General features: G+C 43.4%; 1 protein-coding gene across 1 annotated transcript in view; it reads left to right on the forward strand.

Annotated features, from left to right (window-relative positions):
- Window positions 1-904: 904 nt before the first annotated feature.
- LOC310877078 (protein NLRC3-like) overlaps window positions 905-23,639 on the forward strand; it is a gene marked incomplete at its 3' end in the record, with an annotated part of 46,354 nt that continues 23,619 nt past the window's right edge. Inside the window, exons 1-3 of the mRNA XM_083790762.1 lie at window positions 905-975; window positions 5,785-6,068; window positions 18,997-19,049. Coding sequence (XP_083646888.1) covers window positions 5,803-6,068; window positions 18,997-19,049 — 319 coding nt within the window. The 5' untranslated portion in view covers window positions 905-975; window positions 5,785-5,802. The remainder of the gene's footprint in view (window positions 976-5,784; window positions 6,069-18,996; window positions 19,050-23,639) is intronic.

The following is a 23,639-nucleotide window of genomic DNA, read 5'->3' on the forward strand; positions in this document are numbered from 1 at the left end:
TAAAATATGCTTTCTCCGTCTCCAACTGTGTTCAGCTCCTCACCCGCCACATTGTTTGCTTCATTTCCTTTATTTACTGCGGATTGCGCTGAGGTTTCCATTGGGAAGCTTCTTGTAAAGAAATTTCCCCTGAAGTAAACCCGGGTTCACAGAGTCCTGCATGCTGACGTTAAGACGTTTGATGTGGCACGCCGCACTGTTCATTAATTTCACCCGTGTCCGGTTAGGTTAGGATTTGTTACCGCCCCGCTCTCAGAGTAATTTATTTCACCTTGTCCCTGTTAGGTTAGGACTTCTCCCTCCCACAGAGTAATTCCGCCAGGTAAAACTATCAAAGTGAAATTCCTAGTTTGCTCGCTTTATGCAGTCAATGCAGACCCAGCTCCCAGACCCAACTTTGAGAATAGATTAATGGCGATAATTTTTTTGACGCGCGATAATATTCTCGCGTTAACGCAGCACGTTAACGCCGATAACGGCCCAGCATTAATATATATATATATATATATATATATATATATACATATATAGATAGGCCTATACACCGTATTGTAAGCCTAATATATATATATATATATATATATATATATATATATATATACATATATAGATAGGCCTATACACCGTATTGTAAGCCTAATATATATATATATATATATATATATATACATATATAGATAGGCCTATACACCGTATTGTAAGCCTAATATATATATATATATATATATAGAGAGAGAGAGAGAGAGAGATTTGTAGGCTATGAAAAGTGTGCCCTGGAGCAAAAAAGGTTGTGAAACACTGAGTCACCCCACAACTGGAAAAACCTGTTTCCACTCTTAGACACTTCCTACTTTTACTTTGTGTGTTAAAAACACAGTCGACCATTTTGACACAACAACACCACCACAGAGAGCTGAACACTGCATGGACTCCATTTTGACACGTTGGATTCAAGCCTATAAAGGTTAATATCGGGTAAGTGTTTTTAATCACTTTACTGGAACTATAATGTCTAGTCTGCAGGTATTATACAGTTTCTTTTATATATTTTGTATGTTTTGTTTGTGGCTTTTGGCCTTTATTTTATATTTTTTATGGAGGGACAGTCAGTAGGCTGACAGGAAAAGGAGAGAGAGAGAGAGAGGGGGGGGGGGGACATGCAGTAAAGGGGCGTCGGGATGGGGATTCGAACCCGCGGCACACTGTCTGCCTGACTGGATTACCAGCCACGGTAAGCCTGGACCGCTGAGCCACGGCCCAGGATGTATTAGACCGTTTTTTAGGGTGTTGAGACGGTCATAAAAGTTGAACAATGAAGTTTGGCTTCCTAATTATCCTGCCTGCACTTCACTGGTGAACAGAAGAAATACACTCTGTATCCTGATTGTAAAAAGTTATTCTGACTTTAAATGGTCCACTGGACACACACTGGTCTGATTATAACCCATTCTGACCTGAGATCAGATTCATACAGGTTTCCACTGGACACACACTGGTCTGATTATAACCCATTCTGACCTGAGATCAGATTCATACAGGTTTCCACTGGACACACACTGGTCTGATTAAAAAAAAGTAACTCACAGTCAGATGCAGCCTCACTCCCAATCCTCCACCGTAGTCTGAAAACCCACCTCTTCAGACTCCACCATGGCCCGTAGCACTTACCCTAGCCCTAAACCCACCTCTTCAGACTCCACCATGGCCCATAGCACTTACCCTAACCCTAAACCCACCTCTTCAGACTCCACCATGGCCCATAGCACTTACCCTAACCCTAAACCCACCTCTTCAGACTCCACCATGGCCCGTAGCACTTACCCTAACCCTAAACCCACCTCTTCAGACTCCACCATGGCCCATAGCACTTACCCTAACCCTAAACCCACCTCTTCAGACTCCACCATGGCCCATAGCACTTACCCTAACCCTAAACCCACCTCTTCAGACTCCACCATGGCCCGTAGCACTTACCCTAACCCTAAACCCACCTCTTCAGACTCCACCATGGCCCGTAGCACTTACCCTAACCCTAAACCCACCTCTTCAGACTCCACCATGGCCCGTAGCACTTACCCTAGCCTAGCCCCTTAGATAGCACTCTATGTAGACTCAGATAGTATTTTAAACAGACATATAGCTTGTTACGTAGACAGCATTAGAATTGCATTTTATGTAGTCATAGCACTTTATAGTAGGCCTACACACGTATAACATATAATATAGTATAGTATGTATAGTTGACATGGATACTCCACTGTTACGTTCTTAGTTTATACATGGTTCATGATAACTACTTTTTATATTATGTGATGTATGCCATGTTTTTGTTATTGCTTAATGTAAAAATGACCCCTAGCTCGCCCCTCGCTCTCATTCTGACTTCCTCTCCCCTCTAGCAGCCTCTCTCTCTCCTCCCCCTCTCTCTCCCTCTCTCTCTCTCCTCTCTCTCCCCCATCCCCCTCTCTCTCCTCCTCCCTCCCTCTCTCTCTCTCTCTCCTCCCCCTCTCTCTCTCTCTCTCTCCTCCCCCTCTCTCTCCTCCTCCCTCCCTCTCTCTCTCTCTCTCCTCCCCCTCTCTCCTCTCTCTCCTCCTCCCTCTCTCTCTCCTCCCCCTCTCTCCTCCTCCCTCCCTCTCTCTCTCTCCTCCCCCTTTCTCTCCTCCTCCCTCCCTCTCTCTCTCTCTCTCCTCCCCCTCTCTCTCCTCTCTCTCCTCCTCCCTCTCTCTCTCCTCCCCCTCTCTCCTCCTCCCTCCCTCTCTCTCTCTCCTCCCCCTCTCTCTCCTCTCTCTCTCCTCCCCCTCTCTCTCCTCTCTCTCCTCCTCCCTCTCTCTCTCCTCCCTCTCTCTCCCCTCCCTCTCTCTCTCACTTAATTATGTGTGTACACGCGCGCGCACACACACACACACACACACACACACACACACACACACACACACACACACACACACACACACACACACACACACACACACACACACAGTGACCACTCCTTAGCCCAGGGCCAAAGACAGAGTTAAGTTAGTTCTGACTAAAACTCTGTTCTCTTCTTGGGGCTTAATTCAGTCCAATGGAGGCTCTTGACAATGTAATGTCCTGGAGCAGAAGTAATGCACTGGACTCAGGGCCACAGCCTTGATTGATTGATTGAAATATTTATTAACAGTTTGCAGAATTACAGTAGCATACATTTCAAGCACAAACTCCACTGTCACACACACACACACACACACACACACACACACACACACACAGAGAGAGGTGGTGTTATGTTACAACCAGTTTACATGTTAAATGTTGTCACATGACAGCTTTGTGTTCACCTCACAACTGATACATGCCTCAGTGACAGAAGGCAACAGTGTGTGTGTGTGTGTGTGTGTGTGTGCATTTCATGTCATGAAAGGTGCTATACAAATAAAGTTTTATTATTATTAGTCAGGGAGTGGCCGAGATTTTGGATAAAAATGTTAACCAATCGTCACAAGCTGTGAGCTTGTAGATCTGCTATTTTTCAATAGCTAAAGCATAACACCAAAAGGGGTTCCCGCCCCAAAATGGGTTTTAAACATGGGCTTAAAATATGAGAAAGGGGCAAAAATGTGTGAGCTTGTAGATCTGCTATTTTCACAGCACTTGGAACTCTTATTGATTGATTGATTGAAATATTTATTAACAGTTTGTAGAATTTACAGTACATTTTAAGCACAAACTCAATACAAAGACTGTCAACTGTGAGTGGACGACCCAATTAAGCATTACACTTGTTTACAACAGGGTCCACATTGTTCAATTCATCAAAACATTTAAAGACATACAAACATTTAGAGACATACAAATAGACATTTCTATGTAGCTAAAGTAGAGAACAGGAATTCATCATATGGGAAGCAAAAAAGGGAAAAGATACAATATACAGTGAGGGAAAATGGGGGGGGGGGGGGGTGGGGGGGGATTCAGATTTTACAGAGGCCAGTTTTGAATTGCATCCATCCGTAGGTGCCCTTTGAGAGCGGTTTTGAAGGAGTCAAGGGATTCACATGTCTTAATGACTGTTGGTAGGGCGTTCCACATTTTGGTGGCATAGGAGCGAAAATAATTTAGTCCCTTGTTTGTGCCGAATCTGGGTTGTACATGGTTTGTTGCACTCCCTCTGGTGTTGTGGTTGTGGACTTCGTTTACATAAAAAAAGTATTTAGACAGGTACATGGGTATCTTGGTGGTGTATCGAATCTTGTGGACCAGACCCATTGCAAGATGCTGTACTCTGTCGTCGACCCTAAGCCATCCCAGCCTGTCAAATTGGGCAGGGGTGAGGTGGGTTCGGGGGGTGAGGCCAAGTAGGAGCCTGACCAGTTTGTTTTGGGAGGTCTGGAGCCTTGTTTTAAGGGCCTTTGAGGTGCTGTGGTACCAAGAGGTGCATGCATAGTCAAAGAAACCTTGTACGAGGGCTCCTGTTAAGGTCTTCAAGGTGTTTTTGCTGACCAGTGAGGAGATCCTGTAAAGGAATCTTGTTCTTTGATTGACTTTTTTGATTACGTTGGTGGCCATTTTATCACCGGAAAGATTTGCCTCCAGGATGGAACCTAGGTAGGTAATTTGATCTTTTCGTGTGATAATATTGTCACCCACTCTAACCAAGAAGCCATCTGCCTTGCTGAGTTTACTATTTGATCCGAAGAGGATGGATTCAGTTTTTCCCAGGTGTAAGGATAGTTTGTTATCAGCGAGCCAGGTGCAGATTCTACCGAGTTCAGAGCTGAGGGTCTTTTCAACCTGCAGTTTGTTCCTGTCCGAGACCAGCAGTGCTGAGTCATCTGCGAACAGGAACAAGTTGCAGTCACAAGCTGAAGTCATGTCGTTAACATAAATTAGGAACAGTAAAGGCCCTAGTATGCTTCCTTGTGGGACGCCACAGCTCACTGGGAGGGGAGGGGACAGTGTTCCGTTCACCTCCACCATCTGTTCTCTCCCCTCCAGGTAGGATTGCATCCAGCTCACTGATGTGCTATCAAAACCAATAGTTTTAAGCTTGTTAACCAGTATGGAGTGGTTCACGGTGTCAAAAGCCTTTTGGAGGTCCAGCATGACCATGCCGCAGTATTTTCCAGCATCCACCTCGTGTTTGATGTGATCGCTCAAATAGAGGAGGCATGTGTCAGTGGAGTGGGATGTTCTGAAACCAGATTGGAACTCGTACAGCAATTTATTAGAGGCAAGATACTTTTCAACCTGTTCATAGACTATTTTTTCCATCACTTTCGAGATGGAGCTTAGAATAGAAATAGGGCGGTAGTTGCCGGGTTCTAATTTACTCCCTTTTTTGTACAAGGGGGTTACTTTGGCCAGTTTAAAATCTTGGGGGACCTGTCCCTGTTTGATGGAGAGGTTAACTATGTGGGTGATGACTGGAGCTATGGAAAAGGCTGAGTCTCTTACATTCCAAGTGCTTTGTGGGGGTCCCCACAGTTCACATGTGAATGTTTTGGGTGGTCCTCAGTTCACATGTGAATGTTTTGGGTGGTCCTCAGTTCACATGTGAATGTTTTGGGTGGTCCACAGTTCACATGTGAATGTTTTGGGTGGTCCCCAGTTCACATGTGAATGTTTTGGGTGGTCCCCAGATCACATGTTAATGTTTTTGGGGAGTCACAGCCTGAAAAGGTTGAAAAATGAGAATCACTGAGGTAGATGACAGATAAGACTCTGCAGGGGGACCAGTTCTGTTGGATCACATCAAATAACGCAGTTGTTTCCTGGTGTATTGTGTCTGTAATGTCTTGACAGGTTTCCTGAAGAGCAGAGATGAGACGCCGTGAGGAGAGAGAGGAGGAGGGAGCTGACAAACATCTCATCCACAGAGCAGAGATGAGACGCCGTGAGGAGAAGGGAGCTGACAAACATCTCATCCACAGAGAAGAGATGAGTCGCCGTGAGGTGAGAGAGGAGAGAGCTGACAAACATCTCGTCCACAGACCAGTGTCTCCAACAACCAGCTACATGTCTATGAAGAGTCTACACTCGTCTCTACCTCCTGACTTCAGTAATGAACCTGGACCTCCTGAAGCTAAGTATGTGAATGCACCTATAAATATATAACCTACACTATACAATACAATATACACACTATGGGCCAGATTCACACCACATTTACCAGCATTCCCATGTTACGTGTGGAATTCATCATTTGAACATACAGTATGGGCACTGGACTTGCCCGTAAACCTAAAGTTTGGCGGGCATATACAGTTAATATACGGTAACCAGACAGTGGCCTTGTGGTTAGAGTGTCCGCCCTGAAACTGGGAGGTCGGGGTTCGATCCCCGGCCGGGTCATACCAAAGACTGTAAAAATGGGACCCAGTGCCTCCCTGCTTGGCACTCAGCATCAAGGGTTGGATTGGGGGGTCAAATCTACTAATCAAATGATTCCCGAGTGCGGCACGGCTGCAGCTCAGCGCTCCTTGGCTGCAGCTCAGCGCTCCTTGGCTGCAGCTCACCGCTCCTTGGCTGCAGCTCACCGCTCCTTGGCTGCAGCTCACCGCTCCTTGGCTGCAGCTCAGCGCTCCTTGGCTGCAGCTCACCGCTCCTTGGCTGCAGCTCACCGCTCCTTGGCTGCAGCTCACCGCTCCTTGGCTGCAGCTCACCGCTCCTTGGCTGCAGCTCACCGCTCCAAGAGAGATGGGTCAAATGCGGAGAACAAATTTCACTGCGGTAACGTGTGTGATAAATCGTATGACTTTGACTTTTGTTTTAATATACAGGTGTGGCTTCACCATGGGGGGGGGGGGGGGGGTGTCACAATGGTTGACACACGGTGACATCATAGGGACCACAGGGTGACATCATAGGGACCACAGGGTGACATCATAGGGACCACAGGGTGACATCATAGGGACCACAGGGTGACATCATAGGGACCACAGGGTGACATCATAGGGACCACAGGGTGACATCATAGGGACCACAGGGTGACATCATAGGGACCACAGGGTGACATCATAGGGACCACAGGGTGACATCATAGGGACCACAGGGTGACATCATAGGGACCACAGGGTGACATCATAGGGACCACAGGGTGACATCATAGGGACCACAGGGTGACATCATAGGGACCACAGGGTGACATCATAGGGACCACAGGGTGACATCATAGGGACCACACGGTGACATCATAGGGACCACAGGGTGACATCATAGGGACCACAGGGTGACATCATAGGGACCACAGGGTGACATCATAGGGACCACACGGTGACATCATAGGGACCACAGGGTGACATCATAGGGACCACAGGGTGACATCATAGGGACCACAGGGTGACATCATAGGGACCACAGGGTGACATCATAGGGACCACAGGGTGACATCATAGGGACCACAGGGTGACATCATAGGGACCACAGGGTGACATCATAGGGACCACAGGGTGACATCATAGGGACCACAGGGTGACATCATAGGGACCACAGGGTGACATCATAGGGACCACAGGGTGACATCATAGGGACCACAGGGTGACATCATAGGGACCACAGGGTGACATCATAGGGACCACAGGGTGACATCATAGGGACCACAGGGTGACATCATAGGGACCACAGGGTGACATCATAGGGACCACACGGTGACATCATAGGGACCACAGGGTGACATCATAGGGACCACAGGGTGACATCATAGGGACCACAGGGTGACATCATAGGGACCACACGGTGACATCATAGGGACCACAGGGTGACATCATAGGGACCACAGGGTGACATCATAGGGACCACAGGGTGACATCATAGGGACCACACGGTGACATCATAGGGACCACAGGGTGACATCATAGGGACCACAGGGTGACATCATAGGGACCACAGGGTGACATCATAGGGACCACAGGGTGACATCATAGGGACCACAGGGTGACATCATAGGGACCACACGGTGACATCATAGGGACCACAGGGTGACATCATAGGGACCACACGGTGACATCATAGGGACCACACGGTGACATCATAGGGACCACACGGTGACATCATAGGGACCACAGGGTGACATCATAGGGACCACAGGGTGACATCATAGGGACCACAGGGTGACATCATAGGGACCACAGGGTGACATCATAGGGACCACACGGTGACATCATAGGGACCACACGGTGACATCATAGGGACCACACGGTGACATCATAGGGACCACACGGTGACATCATAGGGACCACAGGGTGACATCATAGGGACCACAGGGTCACATCATAGGGACCACAGGGTGACATCATAGGGACCACAGGGTGACATCATAGGGACCACAGGGTGACATCATAGGGACCACAGGGTGACATCATAGGGACCACAGGGTGACATCATAGGGACCACACGGTGACATCATAGGGACCACACGGTGACATCATAGGGACCACAGGGTGACATCATAGGGACCACAGGGTGACATCATAGGGACCACAGGGTGACATCATAGGGACCACACGGTGACATCATAGGGACCACAGGGTGACATCATAGGGACCACAGGGTGACATCATAGGGACCACACGGTGACATCATAGGGACCACAGGGTGACATCATAGGGACCACAGGGTGACATCATAGGGACCACACGGTGACATCATAGGGACCACACGGTGACATCATAGGGACCACACGGTGACATCATAGGGACCACAGGGTGACATCATAGGGACCACAGGGTGACATCATAGGGACCACAGGGTGACATCATAGGGACCACAGGGTGACATCATAGGGACCACAGGGTGACATCATAGGGACCACAGGGTGACATCATAGGGACCACAGGGTGACATCATAGGGACCACAGGGTGACATCATAGGGACCACAGGGTGACATCATAGGGACCACAGGGTGACATCATAGGGACCACAGGGTGACATCATAGGGACCACAGGGTGACATCATAGGGACCACAGGGTGACATCATAGGGACCACAGGGTGACATCATAGGGACCACAGGGTGACATCATAGGGACCACAGGGTGACATCATAGGGACCACAGGGTGACATCATAGGGACCACACGGTGACATCATAGGGACCACAGGGTGACATCATAGGGACCACAGGGTGACATCATAGGGACCACAGGGTGACATCATAGGGACCACACGGTGACATCATAGGGACCACAGGGTGACATCATAGGGACCACAGGGTGACATCATAGGGACCACAGGGTGACATCATAGGGACCACAGGGTGACATCATAGGGACCACAGGGTGACATCATAGGGACCACAGGGTGACATCATAGGGACCACAGGGTGACATCATAGGGACCACAGGGTGACATCATAGGGACCACACGGTGACATCATAGGGACCACAGGGTGACATCATAGGGACCACACGGTGACATCATAGGGACCACACGGTGACATCATAGGGACCACACGGTGACATCATAGGGACCACAGGGTGACATCATAGGGACCACAGGGTGACATCATAGGGACCACAGGGTGACATCATAGGGACCACAGGGTGACATCATAGGGACCACACGGTGACATCATAGGGACCACACGGTGACATCATAGGGACCACACGGTGACATCATAGGGACCACACGGTGACATCATAGGGACCACAGGGTGACATCATAGGGACCACAGGGTGACATCATAGGGACCACAGGGTGACATCATAGGGACCACAGGGTGACATCATAGGGACCACAGGGTGACATCATAGGGACCACAGGGTGACATCATAGGGACCACACGGTGACATCATAGGGACCACACGGTGACATCATAGGGACCACACGGTGACATCATAGGGACCACAGGGTGACATCATAGGGACCACAGGGTGACATCATAGGGACCACAGGGTGACATCATAGGGACCACACGGTGACATCATAGGGACCACAGGGTGACATCATAGGGACCACAGGGTGACATCATAGGGACCACACGGTGACATCATAGGGACCACAGGGTGACATCATAGGGACCACACGGTGACATCATAGGGACCACACGGTGACATCATAGGGACCACACGGTGACATCATAGGGACCACAGGGTGACATCATAGGGACCACAGGGTGACATCATAGGGACCACAGGGTGACATCATAGGGACCACAGGGTGACATCATAGGGACCACAGGGCGACATCATAGGGACCACAGGGTGACATCATAGGGACCACAGGGTGACATCATAGGGACCACAGGGTGACATCATAGGGACCACAGGGTGACATCATAGGGACCACAGGGTGACATCATAGGGACCACAGGGTGACATCATAGGGACCACAGGGTGACATCATAGGGACCACAGGGTGACATCATAGGGACCACAGGGTGACATCATAGGGACCACACGGTGACATCATAGGGACCACAGGGTGACATCATAGGGACCACAGGGTGACATCATAGGGACCACAGGGTGACATCATAGGGACCACACGGTGACATCATAGGGACCACAGGGTGACATCATAGGGACCACAGGGTGACATCATAGGGACCACAGGGTGACATCATAGGGACCACACGGTGACATCATAGGGACCACAGGGTGACATCATAGGGACCACAGGGTGACATCATAGGGACCACAGGGTGACATCATAGGGACCACAGGGTGACATCATAGGGACCACAGGGTGACATCATAGGGACCACACGGTGACATCATAGGGACCACAGGGTGACATCATAGGGACCACACGGTGACATCATAGGGACCACACGGTGACATCATAGGGACCACAGGGTGACATCATAGGGACCACACGGTGACATCATAGGGACCACACGGTGACATCATAGGGACCACACGGTGACATCATAGGGACCACAGGGTGACATCATAGGGACCACAGGGTGACATCATAGGGACCACAGGGTGACATCATAGGGACCACAGGGTGACATCATAGGGACCACAGGGTGACATCATAGGGACCACAGGGTGACATCATAGGGACCACAGGGTGACATCATAGGGACCACAGGGTGACATCATAGGGACCACAGGGTGACATCATAGGGACCACAGGGTGACATCATAGGGACCACAGGGTGACATCATAGGGACCACAGGGTGACATCATAGGGACCACAGGGTGACATCATAGGGACCACAGGGTGACATCATAGGGACCACAGGGTGACATCATAGGGACCACACGGTGACATCATAGGGACCACACGGTGACATCATAGGGACCACACGGTGACATCATAGGGACCACAGGGTGACATCATAGGGACCACAGGGTGACATCATAGGGACCACAGGGTGACATCATAGGGACCACAGGGTGACATCATAGGGACCACAGGGTGACATCATAGGGACCACAGGGTGACATCATAGGGACCACACGGTGACATCATAGGGACCACACGGTGACATCATAGGGACCACACGGTGACATCATAGGGACCACAGGGTGACATCATAGGGACCACAGGGTGACATCATAGGGACCACAGGGTGACATCATAGGGACCACACGGTGACATCATAGGGACCACACGGTGACATCATAGGGACCACAGGGTGACATCATAGGGACCACACGGTGACATCATAGGGACCACAGGGTGACATCATAGGGACCACAGGGTGACATCATAGGGACCACACGGTGACATCATAGGGACCACACGGTGACATCATAGGGACCACACGGTGACATCATAGGGACCACAGGGTGACATCATAGGGACCACAGGGTGACATCATAGGGACCACAGGGTGACATCATAGGGACCACACGGTGACATCATAGGGACCACAGGGTGACATCATAGGGACCACAGGGTGACATCATAGGGACCACACGGTGACATCATAGGGACCACAGGGTGACATCATAGGGACCACACGGTGACATCATAGGGACCACAGGGTGCAAAAAGCCAGGCTGATGCGCCCTGCCTGCCTGTCTGTCTCTCTGCCTGTCTGTCTCTCTGCCTGCATGCTCTGGGCTGCCTGCCTATCTGTCTCTCTGCCTGTCTGTCTCTCATGCTCTGGGCTGCCTGTCTGTCTCTCTGCCTGTCTGTCTCTCTGCCTGTCTGTCTCTCTGCCTGTCTGTCTCTCTGCCTGTCTGTCTCTCTGCCTGTCTGTCTCTCTGCCTGTCTGTCTCTCTGCCTGCATGCTCTGGGCTGCCTGCCTGTCTGTCTCTCTGCCTGTCTGTCTCTCATGCTCTGGGCTGCCTGTCTGTCTCTCTGCCTGTCTGTCTCTCTGCCTGTCTGTCTCTCATGCTCTGGGCTGCCTGTCTGTCTCTCTGCCTGTCTGTCTCTCATGCTCTGGGCTGCCTGTCAGCCTGTCTGTCACCGCGATGCGTTAATAGAAAGCAGGCAGTGAGCGACGGCCACAACCACGCTGTGTTCTGGAATCATTCAAAACCCCAATAGGGTTGTGTGAAGGTTGTGTTCTTCTTGTACGTGGGTGACTGGTCTATTTGGCAGTCTGTTTTTGTCTCCACCAGCCGAAGGCATGGGGAGAGTATGTTTTGCACTCCGTCCGTCCGTCCGTGTGTCCGTGTGTCCGTCCGTGAACAGCTAATCTCGGCCACCGTTAACCCGGTCGATGCCATATTTTGCACACACACTCCCTGGATGCCAACCATGAACCTCTGCCCCAAACTTTCCAGAACGGCCTGTTATAGCGCCACCAGGAGGCCGCTTTGTGCAAAACAAGTTTTTCGATGCCATATTTTGCACACACACTCCCTGGATGCCAACCATGAACCTCTGCCCCAAACTTTCCAGAACGGCCTGTTATAGCGCCACCAGGAGGCCGCTTTGTGCAAAACAAGTTTTTGCACAGTACACCTACAGATTTTGTCCAAACATCACGCAAATTGGTACACAGTCTCTCTAGAGCCATTCAACGAAACGGGTCTTTCAGATTTATCAGACTCCATCCTGATTGGTTAAGATTGGCTTCCAAAGTTCACAGGAGTGCTCAGTTTCAAACAAAATGCTGCAAATCATGAACACATCGCGTGATTTCCGTGAAATTGTGCACCCACATTCCCACTAGGCCGAGGACGAAATGCCACATGAACAATTTCAACTCAGCCTCAAGGTGGCGCTATAACTGGCCGAAAAGTGTTTTTACCTCTAACTGCACGGATCTGTGGATAACCTGGTGGAGACCTGTGCCCGGAAGGCCACTTTTTCTAGTTGTAAATTGTAATTGTCTGTCTGTGACAACTTAGTGTGCCAGTTTTTTTTTCCCTTTTTTTCTTATCAATATAGTTTTGTAGCCAAAGCATGACTTTGCCTATAGGGCCTATATATATTCTATATATTTGTATATATTATTATGATTTTGAATGAATTAGCCTTTTGTGTGAACACGTGCCTTGCCTAGCCCAATAGGACTGTATTTTAACATGAATCATAATAAGGTTGGAACTTGAGAGCCAAATATTTTCTGAGGAGGTTCTGCTTGTTGTAAAAAGGTTGATTTAACCATATTTCTGTTGTCCTTTTCTTAATTTCATAAGCTCAACATTCTTGTCTGGTTATCAATGGTAAAATGTGTTTCATCTAATTAAATAGAGTTTAGCTTAAAAGTAATCCAAAAGTAACTGAAAGTAACCCTGTTACTTTAAATTCTGGTACTCGGATTACGTTACTGACTACAATATTTTGCAAGTAACTTGTAACTGTAGGGGATTACTTTTTAAAAGTAACCTTCCCAACCCTGTGCGTGTGTGCGTGTAACTGAAGTCAGTTTTGACGACTGAGAACTTACAGATATGTATTGAATTCATTGAATTCACATTTCTATGATTCCAGAAGTGTTCACCACAGAGCAGAGTCTCCAACTCCCAGCCTTCTGTCTATGAAGAGTGACTGGTCTAAAGGACCTCCTCCTAACTTCAATGAACCTGGACCTCCAGATACACAGTATGTCAATCCTCCTATACAATATATACACTATAACACTGTACAATATATACACTATAATACTACTGTACAATATATACACTATAACACTGTACAATATATACACTATAACACTGTACAATATATACACTATAACACTGTACAATATATACACTATAACACTGTACAATATATACACTATAACACTATACAATATATACACTATAACACTGTACAATATATACACTATAACACTGTACAATATATACACTATAACACTGTACAATATATACACTATAACACTGTACAATATATACACTATAACACTGTACAATATATACACTATAACACTGTACAATATATACACTATAACACTGTACAATATATACACTATAACACTGTACAATATATACACTATAACACTGTACAATATATACACTATAACACTATACAATATATACACTATAACACTGTACAATATATACACTATAACACTGTACAATATATACACTATAACACTGTACAATATACACTATAACACTGTACAATATATACACTATAACACTGTACAATATATACACTATAACACGTACTATACAATATATACACTATAACACTATACAATATATACACTATAACACTATACAATATATACACTATAACACTGTACAATATATACACTATGGGCCTGATTCTTCAACGCGCTTCCGCTTATATATTGACGTGACGCTAGCGGAAAGGCATTTACGTGGATTTCCCACATTAATTTGGAATTCATGAAAATGGCCGTGAACTTGACGCTGCCTTTGGTTTGTCGGAAATTCCGCTAAATCCTCCGCCACCTCTTTAGGTGGCGGAGAAATTTTCGGAACCATACACTTGCGTATAGATTTATTCAGAAGGCTTTAGTCTTCATGCTGAATCAATAAATTGTTCCCAAATCTCAGATAAAATATGTAGGCATGTGTCCCCAACATATTGGTCATAAAAAAATGATAGCCTATATATATATATATATATATATATAAAAGCCGAGTGCACTTGTATGCCTTTAATGCATGCATTAGGATATTTCTATCATGCGCGATTGGGGCTGCTCACTTGACAGCTTTCTACTCGCAGTGCAACGCGTTGTGAGCTTGTAGATCGGCTCTCGCGGACTCGCTGCATGTTAAAAAACAAACTCACAATTATAATAAGAACATAGGCCTGGTTAGTGTTGTATAGTTAGTGAGTCAGTTCTCTGACTGTCGGTGTGTGTGTGTGCGCGTGTGTGTGTGTGTGTGTGTGTGTGTGTGTGTGTGTGTGTGTGTGTGTGTGTGGGGGGGGGGGGGGGGCAGACAGCAGCGTGCTGCCGATCCGATTCACATTGGAAAAAAATAGAAGACCACATTAGCCTAATGAATGGCATCAGCGTGTTTGAAAGTCGGCCAGTCATATCATAGTTTTAAGCCAGCTCACCTGCACTCGCACTTGTTCACAAACATGACGGGCAGACTTTATAATAATGTATATTATTGATATTGATCACATGCATGGATGCCACACACAGAATAGTTTAACTCACTGGATAAACTCACTGGATTATAATTTCTTCAGACAAGAGGATCCCAGGCCTACGAGGTAGGCCTATAATTATTCACTTATGAATGTATAGGCTACTGTTCTTTATCGCGCAAACCAGTGTCGAGGGCCCATGCCCCCCTCCCTCTCTCTCTCCTCTCTCTCTCTCTCTCTCTCTCTCTCTCTCTCTCTCTCTCTCTCTCTCTCTCTTTTGCATTGACATATATCCGATATATTAAATATCGGATATGTTTTACCTCTGCAAAGGTGTGAGTGAGCACCCGCCTTGGTCCAGAACTTAATTAAATAAATTATAATTATATTGCTTCAGCGGAGCACGCACCGTTGTACATAGTTTGTACATATATAGTAGCCTACAGTGGTAATATACAATGGTGCAAAAACGACATAACATAAAAGCCCTAACTGTCCTGCTCCTACATGTGTAGAATTATTAAATTAATAGAGTGCGGGCTATATTCATAGCAGTGACCGCGGCTGTAATTTCTTTCCAGCAATCATTTTTATTGTAATTTGTGAAGCCGCTATATAGTCTGCGGCTGCAAAGCCTTTTTTCTTTTTTTGACAGACGGATCTCAGACAAACTGCTGTCTGCTGAGTCATGCTTGAAGCCTTTTATGGTACGATATGGGGCGTGGATCTATGCAGATGAGGTTGTCGGTTGCTTTTCCGATCACTTTGCACCCGCTGCATTCAGTATGACATACACCTGCGATACGCCTGCGAACCTGTGGTACACACCACTCTCTGAATAACACGTCATCTCAACTTAGCTTGATCGGACGGATAAATACGATATCTGTTTCTGCCACCGTTACACTCTGGCGCATTTCGTTTTTGAAGAATCAGGACCTATAACACTGTACAATATATACACTATAACACTATACAATATATACACTATAACACTATACAATATATACACTATAACACTGTACAATATATACACTATAACACTATACAATATACACTATAACACTATACAATATATACACTATAACACTGTACAATATATACACTATAACACTATACAATATATACACTATAACACTGTACAATATATACACTATAACACTATACAATATACACTATAACACTGTACAATATATACACTATAACACTATACAATATACACTATAACACTATACAATATATACACTATAACACTATACAATATATACACTATAACACTGTACAATATACACTATAACACTGTACAATATACACTATAACACTGTACAATATATACACTATAACACTATACAATATATACACTATAACACTGTACAATATATACACTATAACACTATACAATATATACACTATAACACTATACAATATATACACTATAACACTGTACAATATATACACTATAACACTATACAATATACACACTATAACACTATACAATATATACACTATAACACTGTACAATATATACACTATAACACTATACAATATACACTATAACACTGTACAATATATACACTATAACACTATACAATATACACTATAACACTATACAATATATACACTATAACACTATACAATATATACACTATAACACTGTACAATATACACTATAACACTGTACAATATACACTATAACACTGTACAATATATACACTATAACACTATACAATATATACACTATAACACTGTACAATATATACACTATAACACTGTACAATATATACACTATAACACTGTACAATATATACACTATAACACTGTACAATATACACTATAACACTGTACAATATATACACTATAACACTGTACAATATATACACTATAACACTGTACAATATATACACTATAACACTGTACAATATATACACTATAACACTGTACAATATATACACTATAACACTATACAATATATACACTATAACACTATACAATATATACACTATAACACTGTACAATATATACACTATAACACTGTACAATATATACACTATAACACTGTACAATATATACACTATAACACTGTACAATATATACACTATAACACTATACAATATATACACTATAACACTGTACAATATACACTATAACACTATACAATATATACACTATAACACTGTACAATATATACACTATAACACTGTACAATATATACACTATAACACTGTACAATATATACACTATAACACTATACAATATATACACTATAACACTGTACAATATACACTATAACACTGTACAATATACACTATAACACTGTACAATATATACACTATAACACTATACAATATATACACTATAACACTGTACAATATATACACTATAACACTATACAATATATACACTATAACACTGTACAATATACACTATAACACTGTACAATATACACTATAACACTGTACAATATATACACTATAACACTGTACAATATACACTATAACACTGTACAATATATACACTATAACACTATACAATATATACACTATAACACTGTACAATATATACACTATAACACTGTACAATATATACACTATAACACTGTACAATATATACACTATAACACTGTACAATATACACTATAACACTGTACAATATATACACTATAACACTGTACAATATATACACTATAACACTGTACAATATATACACTATAACACTGTACAATATATACACTATAACACTATACAATATATACACTATAACACTGTACAATATATACACTATAACACTGTACAATATACACTATAACACTGTACAATATATACACTATAACACTGTACAATATATACACTATAACACTATACAATATATACACTATAACACTGTACAATATATACACTATAACACTGTACAATATATACACTATAACACTGTACAATATATACACTATAACACTATACAATATATACACTATAACACTGTACAATATACACTATAACACTATACAATATATACACTATAACACTGTACAATATATACACTATAACACTGTACAATATATACACTATAACACTGTACAATATATACACTATAACACTATACAATATATACACTATAACACTGTACAATATATACACTATAGAGCGTCACAGTCCCTCCCCCTTTCAGAACGACGAGTGGCCCAGGAAATGAAATGCAATGCATTTCTCCCATAGGATTTTCTTTAAGTATTTATTTAAAGACGGTTACGCCGCAGACAAAGCCAACTCGGTGGGCCGATCAAATCATTAGAAAGAAGAAAATAAAGGCAGGAGACAACACCATTTGTTTTGTTTTTCTTCTTATAAATTATTTGATCGGCCCCAAAACATTGTGTTCATTGTCATGATTTGTCACGATCTGAGTTGGCTTTGTCCGCGGCGTAACCGTCTTTAAATAAATACTTAAAGAAACTCCTATGGGAGAAATGCATTGTATTTCATTTCCTGGGCCACTCGTCGTTCTGAAAGGGGGAGGGACTGCGACGCTCTATAACACTGTACAATATATACACTACGGTCCTCATTCACACAAACATTTATGTTATTCCAGACGTCTGTACCACAGAGCAGAGTCTCCAACTCCCAGCCTTCTGTCTATGAAGAGTGACTGGTCTAAAGGAGCTCCTCCTAACTTCAATGAACCTGGACCTCCAGATACACAGTATGTCAATCCTCCTATACAATATATACACTATAACACTGTACAATATATACACTATAACACTGTACAATATATACACTATAACACTGTACAATATATACACTATAACACTATACAATATATACACTATAACACTATACAATATACACTATAACACTATACAATATATACACTATAACACTATACAATATATACACTATAACACTGTACAATATATACACTATAACACTGTACAATATATACACTATAACACTATACAATATATACACTATAACACTGTACAATATATACACTATAACACTATACAATATATACACTATAACACTGTACAATATATACACTATAACACTGTACAATATATACACTATAACACTGTACAATATATACACTATAACACTATACAATATATACACTATAACACTGTACAATATATACACTATAACACTGTACAATATATACACTATAACACTATACAATATATACACTATAACACTATACAATATACACTATAACACTATACAATATATACACTATAACACTATACAATATATACACTATAACACTATACAATATATACACTATAACACTGTACAATATACACTATAACACTGTACAATATATACACTATAACACTATACAATATATACACTATAACACTGTACAATATATACACTATAACACTGTACAATATATACACTATAACACTGTACAATATATACACTATAACACTGTACAATATACACTATAACACTGTACAATATATACACTATAACACTATACAATATATACACTATAACACTATACAATATATACACTATAACACTATACAATATATACACTATAACACTGTACAATATACACTATAACACTGTACAATATATACACTATAACACTATACAATATATACACTATAACACTATACAATATATACACTATAACACTATACAATATATACACTATAACACTGTACAATATATACACTATAACACTGTACAATATATACACTATAACACTATACAATATACACTATAACACTGTACAATATATACACTATAACACTGTACAATATATACACTATAACACTGTACAATATATACACTATAACACTGTACAATATACACTATAACACTATACAATATATACACTATAACACTGTACAATATATACAGGGCTGCACATAAGTGGTGCGCCACCACACATGCGTCGTCAAAATTCAAAATGCGCTGTCAATCAAGCGCCAGGAAGCGCTTCTGCGTACCAACAGCCGGGGCCGCCTAGAATGATTATTATGGCCAGAATACTAGTACATTCTGTGGCGAGAGCATTTCCCACCGACTGCCACTCAAAGTGGCTACTGGCCAATCACAGCGCGTCCTTACTCAAAAGGGGGAGGATTCCATGCTGCTTTCTGCTGGGAGCCTGGGAGGAGGCGGAGGGCGGTTGACAGGAAAACCTGACACAAATAGTTCCGTCTTCTCCGTTTCAGATAGCAAACTACTGTAGTCCCCGGTGTAAAAGGGCATGCTTTGGATGCTTTGCACTCTTCCCATTTGCCGCTGTGCTTGTGTTTGTTTTCCGGCTGCTGGAGCAGCATGGTCGCAACACGTTGTGAGCTAGTAGATCGGTTATTTTATACAAAATAATAAAAAATCTAAATATTGCTTTGATGCTCATATTATCCTTAGGAAGTGTTAAGTTGTTTTTATTAGAATATGCATTCCATAGGGCTGGACCACACATGGACCTAGATTTTAGCAAATTTAGATTTTTTAAATAATGGGATGAATCTACAACAAGAGCCATTCTAGGGCTAAATCTAGAGTTGCAATACCCTCCATTGACTCCCCACTCATCCAATAAATATTGTTTTGCTATAAGTTATTCATCCCTCTTTTATCCATCCGGCGAGACGGGTCGCCGCATTTTAGGAGCACCAAGAAACTCCTCCAGGTGCTCCTCTGAGTACTAGACCAAAAAAGTTGTGTGCAGCCCTGAATATATACACTATAACACTGTACAATATATACACTATAACACTGTACAATATATACACTATAACACTGTACAATATATACACTATAACACTGTACAATATATACACTATAACACTGTACAATATATACACTATAACACTGTACAATATATACACTATAACACTGTACAATATATACACTATAACACTGTACAATATATAGACTACGGTCCTCATTCACACAAACATTTATGTTATTCCAGACGTCTGTACCACAGAGCAGAGTCTCCAACTCCCAGCCTTCTGTCTATGAAGAGTGACTGGTCTAAAGGAGCTCCTCCTAACTTCAATGAACCTGGACCTCCAGATACACAGTATGTCAATCCTCCTGTACAATATATACACTATAATACTACTGTACAATATATACACTATAATGCTACTGTACAATATATACACTATAATACTACTGTACAATATATACACTATAATACTACTGTACAATATATACACTATGGCCCTCATTTATCAATCGAGTGTAAAATCTGCCACAGATTCGAGTGCAGGTTTCGTAGTACACCCACGTCGCCACGGCATTTATAAAGTGATCGCAAACAGCTGATCCTTCCTTAATTTAGTTCTGACGTTAATAAATGTGACGGCTGAAATCTATCTGGCACGCCCTATGAAATCAAGCCTCGCCCTCGTTTTTGCGACATGAACACATGCAATACGACCTGTGGAAACCATGGTTACAGGGAAAAAGGTTTCTCCCGCACTGCTGTGATATTAAAGTCCTGTGGGTGACTCAGTGATGCCTGCATGAGAGATAGGCTATCATGTCGTCAAGGCAGTCATAATCAACGTTGATGTAGTGATTTGATCATTGATGAACGAATCATAAACATATGGATGAAGGCTTGCCGCTTGCATGTGTGCTGGTATGTGTTGGCGACGCACGCCGCGGTCCCGTCCTCCCGACCCCCGAAAATGATCTCGCTTTTATCTGAACTGTCAAAGCACTTATTTAAATGGTGAATGATTAAGCCCCTTACGCCTATAGCCTGCTACTTGCAAATAGGCAAGCTGTATGCTTGCCATTGTCACTTGGAAATAAAGGCGTGCATTCCATTCATGCCTTTTTAAAATAATATCATAATCACATATGCCGCATCACCGCATGCGATCCCAAAACATCTCACAAGTGCGCTCGCATAACAAGGCCAGTAAGCACTGTTTGATTAAGCACAAACTAATACATTGTGAACATGTTATATTGTTTTTAATTGCGCGATTTTAATTACTTGTAAAGTTGGAAATCTCTCTTTTTTTTACATACACATACCGTTTTATATTAACATTTTAGGAGTGAAAACATATGTTTAGATGCCTGTGACAGCGTGTCAGCAGTTCAGACAATGCAGCTCCGCTTGTGTACGACAGAAAAACAGCCGAGGACAAAGCGTACGACAGCTCCCGACCAGACGTGACTTTTTGTCCTACTCAAGTTCAATTTCAAGCTTTGGCTGAAATGTCGAGATTTTTGGCGTACGCATGGTTGATAAATGAGGGCCTATAACACTGTACAATATATACACTACGGTCCTCATTCACACAAACATTTATGTTATTCCAGACGTCTGTACCACAGAGCAGAGTCTCCAACTCCCAGCCTTCTGTCTATGAAGAGTGACTGGTCTAAAGGACCTCCTCCTAACTTCAATGAACCTGGACCTCCAGATACACAGTATGTCAATCCTCCTGTACAATATATACACTATAACACTACTGTACAATATATACACTATAACACTGTACAATATATACACTATAACACTGTACAATATATACACTATAACACTGTACAATATATACACTATAACACTGTACAATATATACACTATAACACTGTACAATATATACACTATAACACTGTACAATATATACAGGGCTGCACATAAGTGGTGCGCCAGCGCGCATGCATCGTCAAAATTCAAAATGCGCTGTCAATCAAGCGCCGGGAAGCGCTTCTGCGTACCAACAGCCGGGGCCGCCTAGAATGATTATTATGGCCAGAATACTAGTACATTCTGTGGCGAGAGCATTTCCCACCGACTGCCACTCAAAGTGGCTACTGGCCAATCACAGCGCGTCCTTACTCAAAAGGGGGAGGATTCCATGCTGCTTTCTGCTGGGAGCCTGGGAGGAGGCGGAGGGCGGTTGACAGGAAAACCTGACACAAATAGTTCCGTCTTCTCCGTTTCAGATAGCAAACTACTGTAGTCCCCGGTGTAAAAGGGCATGCTTTGGATGCTTTGCACTCTTCCCATTTGCCGCTGTGCTTGTGTTTGTTTTCCGGCTCCTGGAGCAGCATGGTTGCTCGTGTGCGATGCCGTCTCAGAACCCGAATCCGAGGCAGAAACCATATTAGCGTCTCTCACAGCCTAGGCACCGGCCACCGACTTTTTACGGGTACTAAGGTTTTAGTTCCGACATAGTGGAGTGGGAAGAGTTTAAAGCATTGCGGACTGGCACTGCTGCTGCCCCTCATCAATATATA

The sequence above is a fragment of the Protomyctophum parallelum genome, assembly GCF_964188405.1.
Source record: "Protomyctophum parallelum genome assembly, chromosome: 2".
NCBI classification, from domain to species: Eukaryota; Metazoa; Chordata; class Actinopteri; order Myctophiformes; family Myctophidae; genus Protomyctophum; species Protomyctophum parallelum.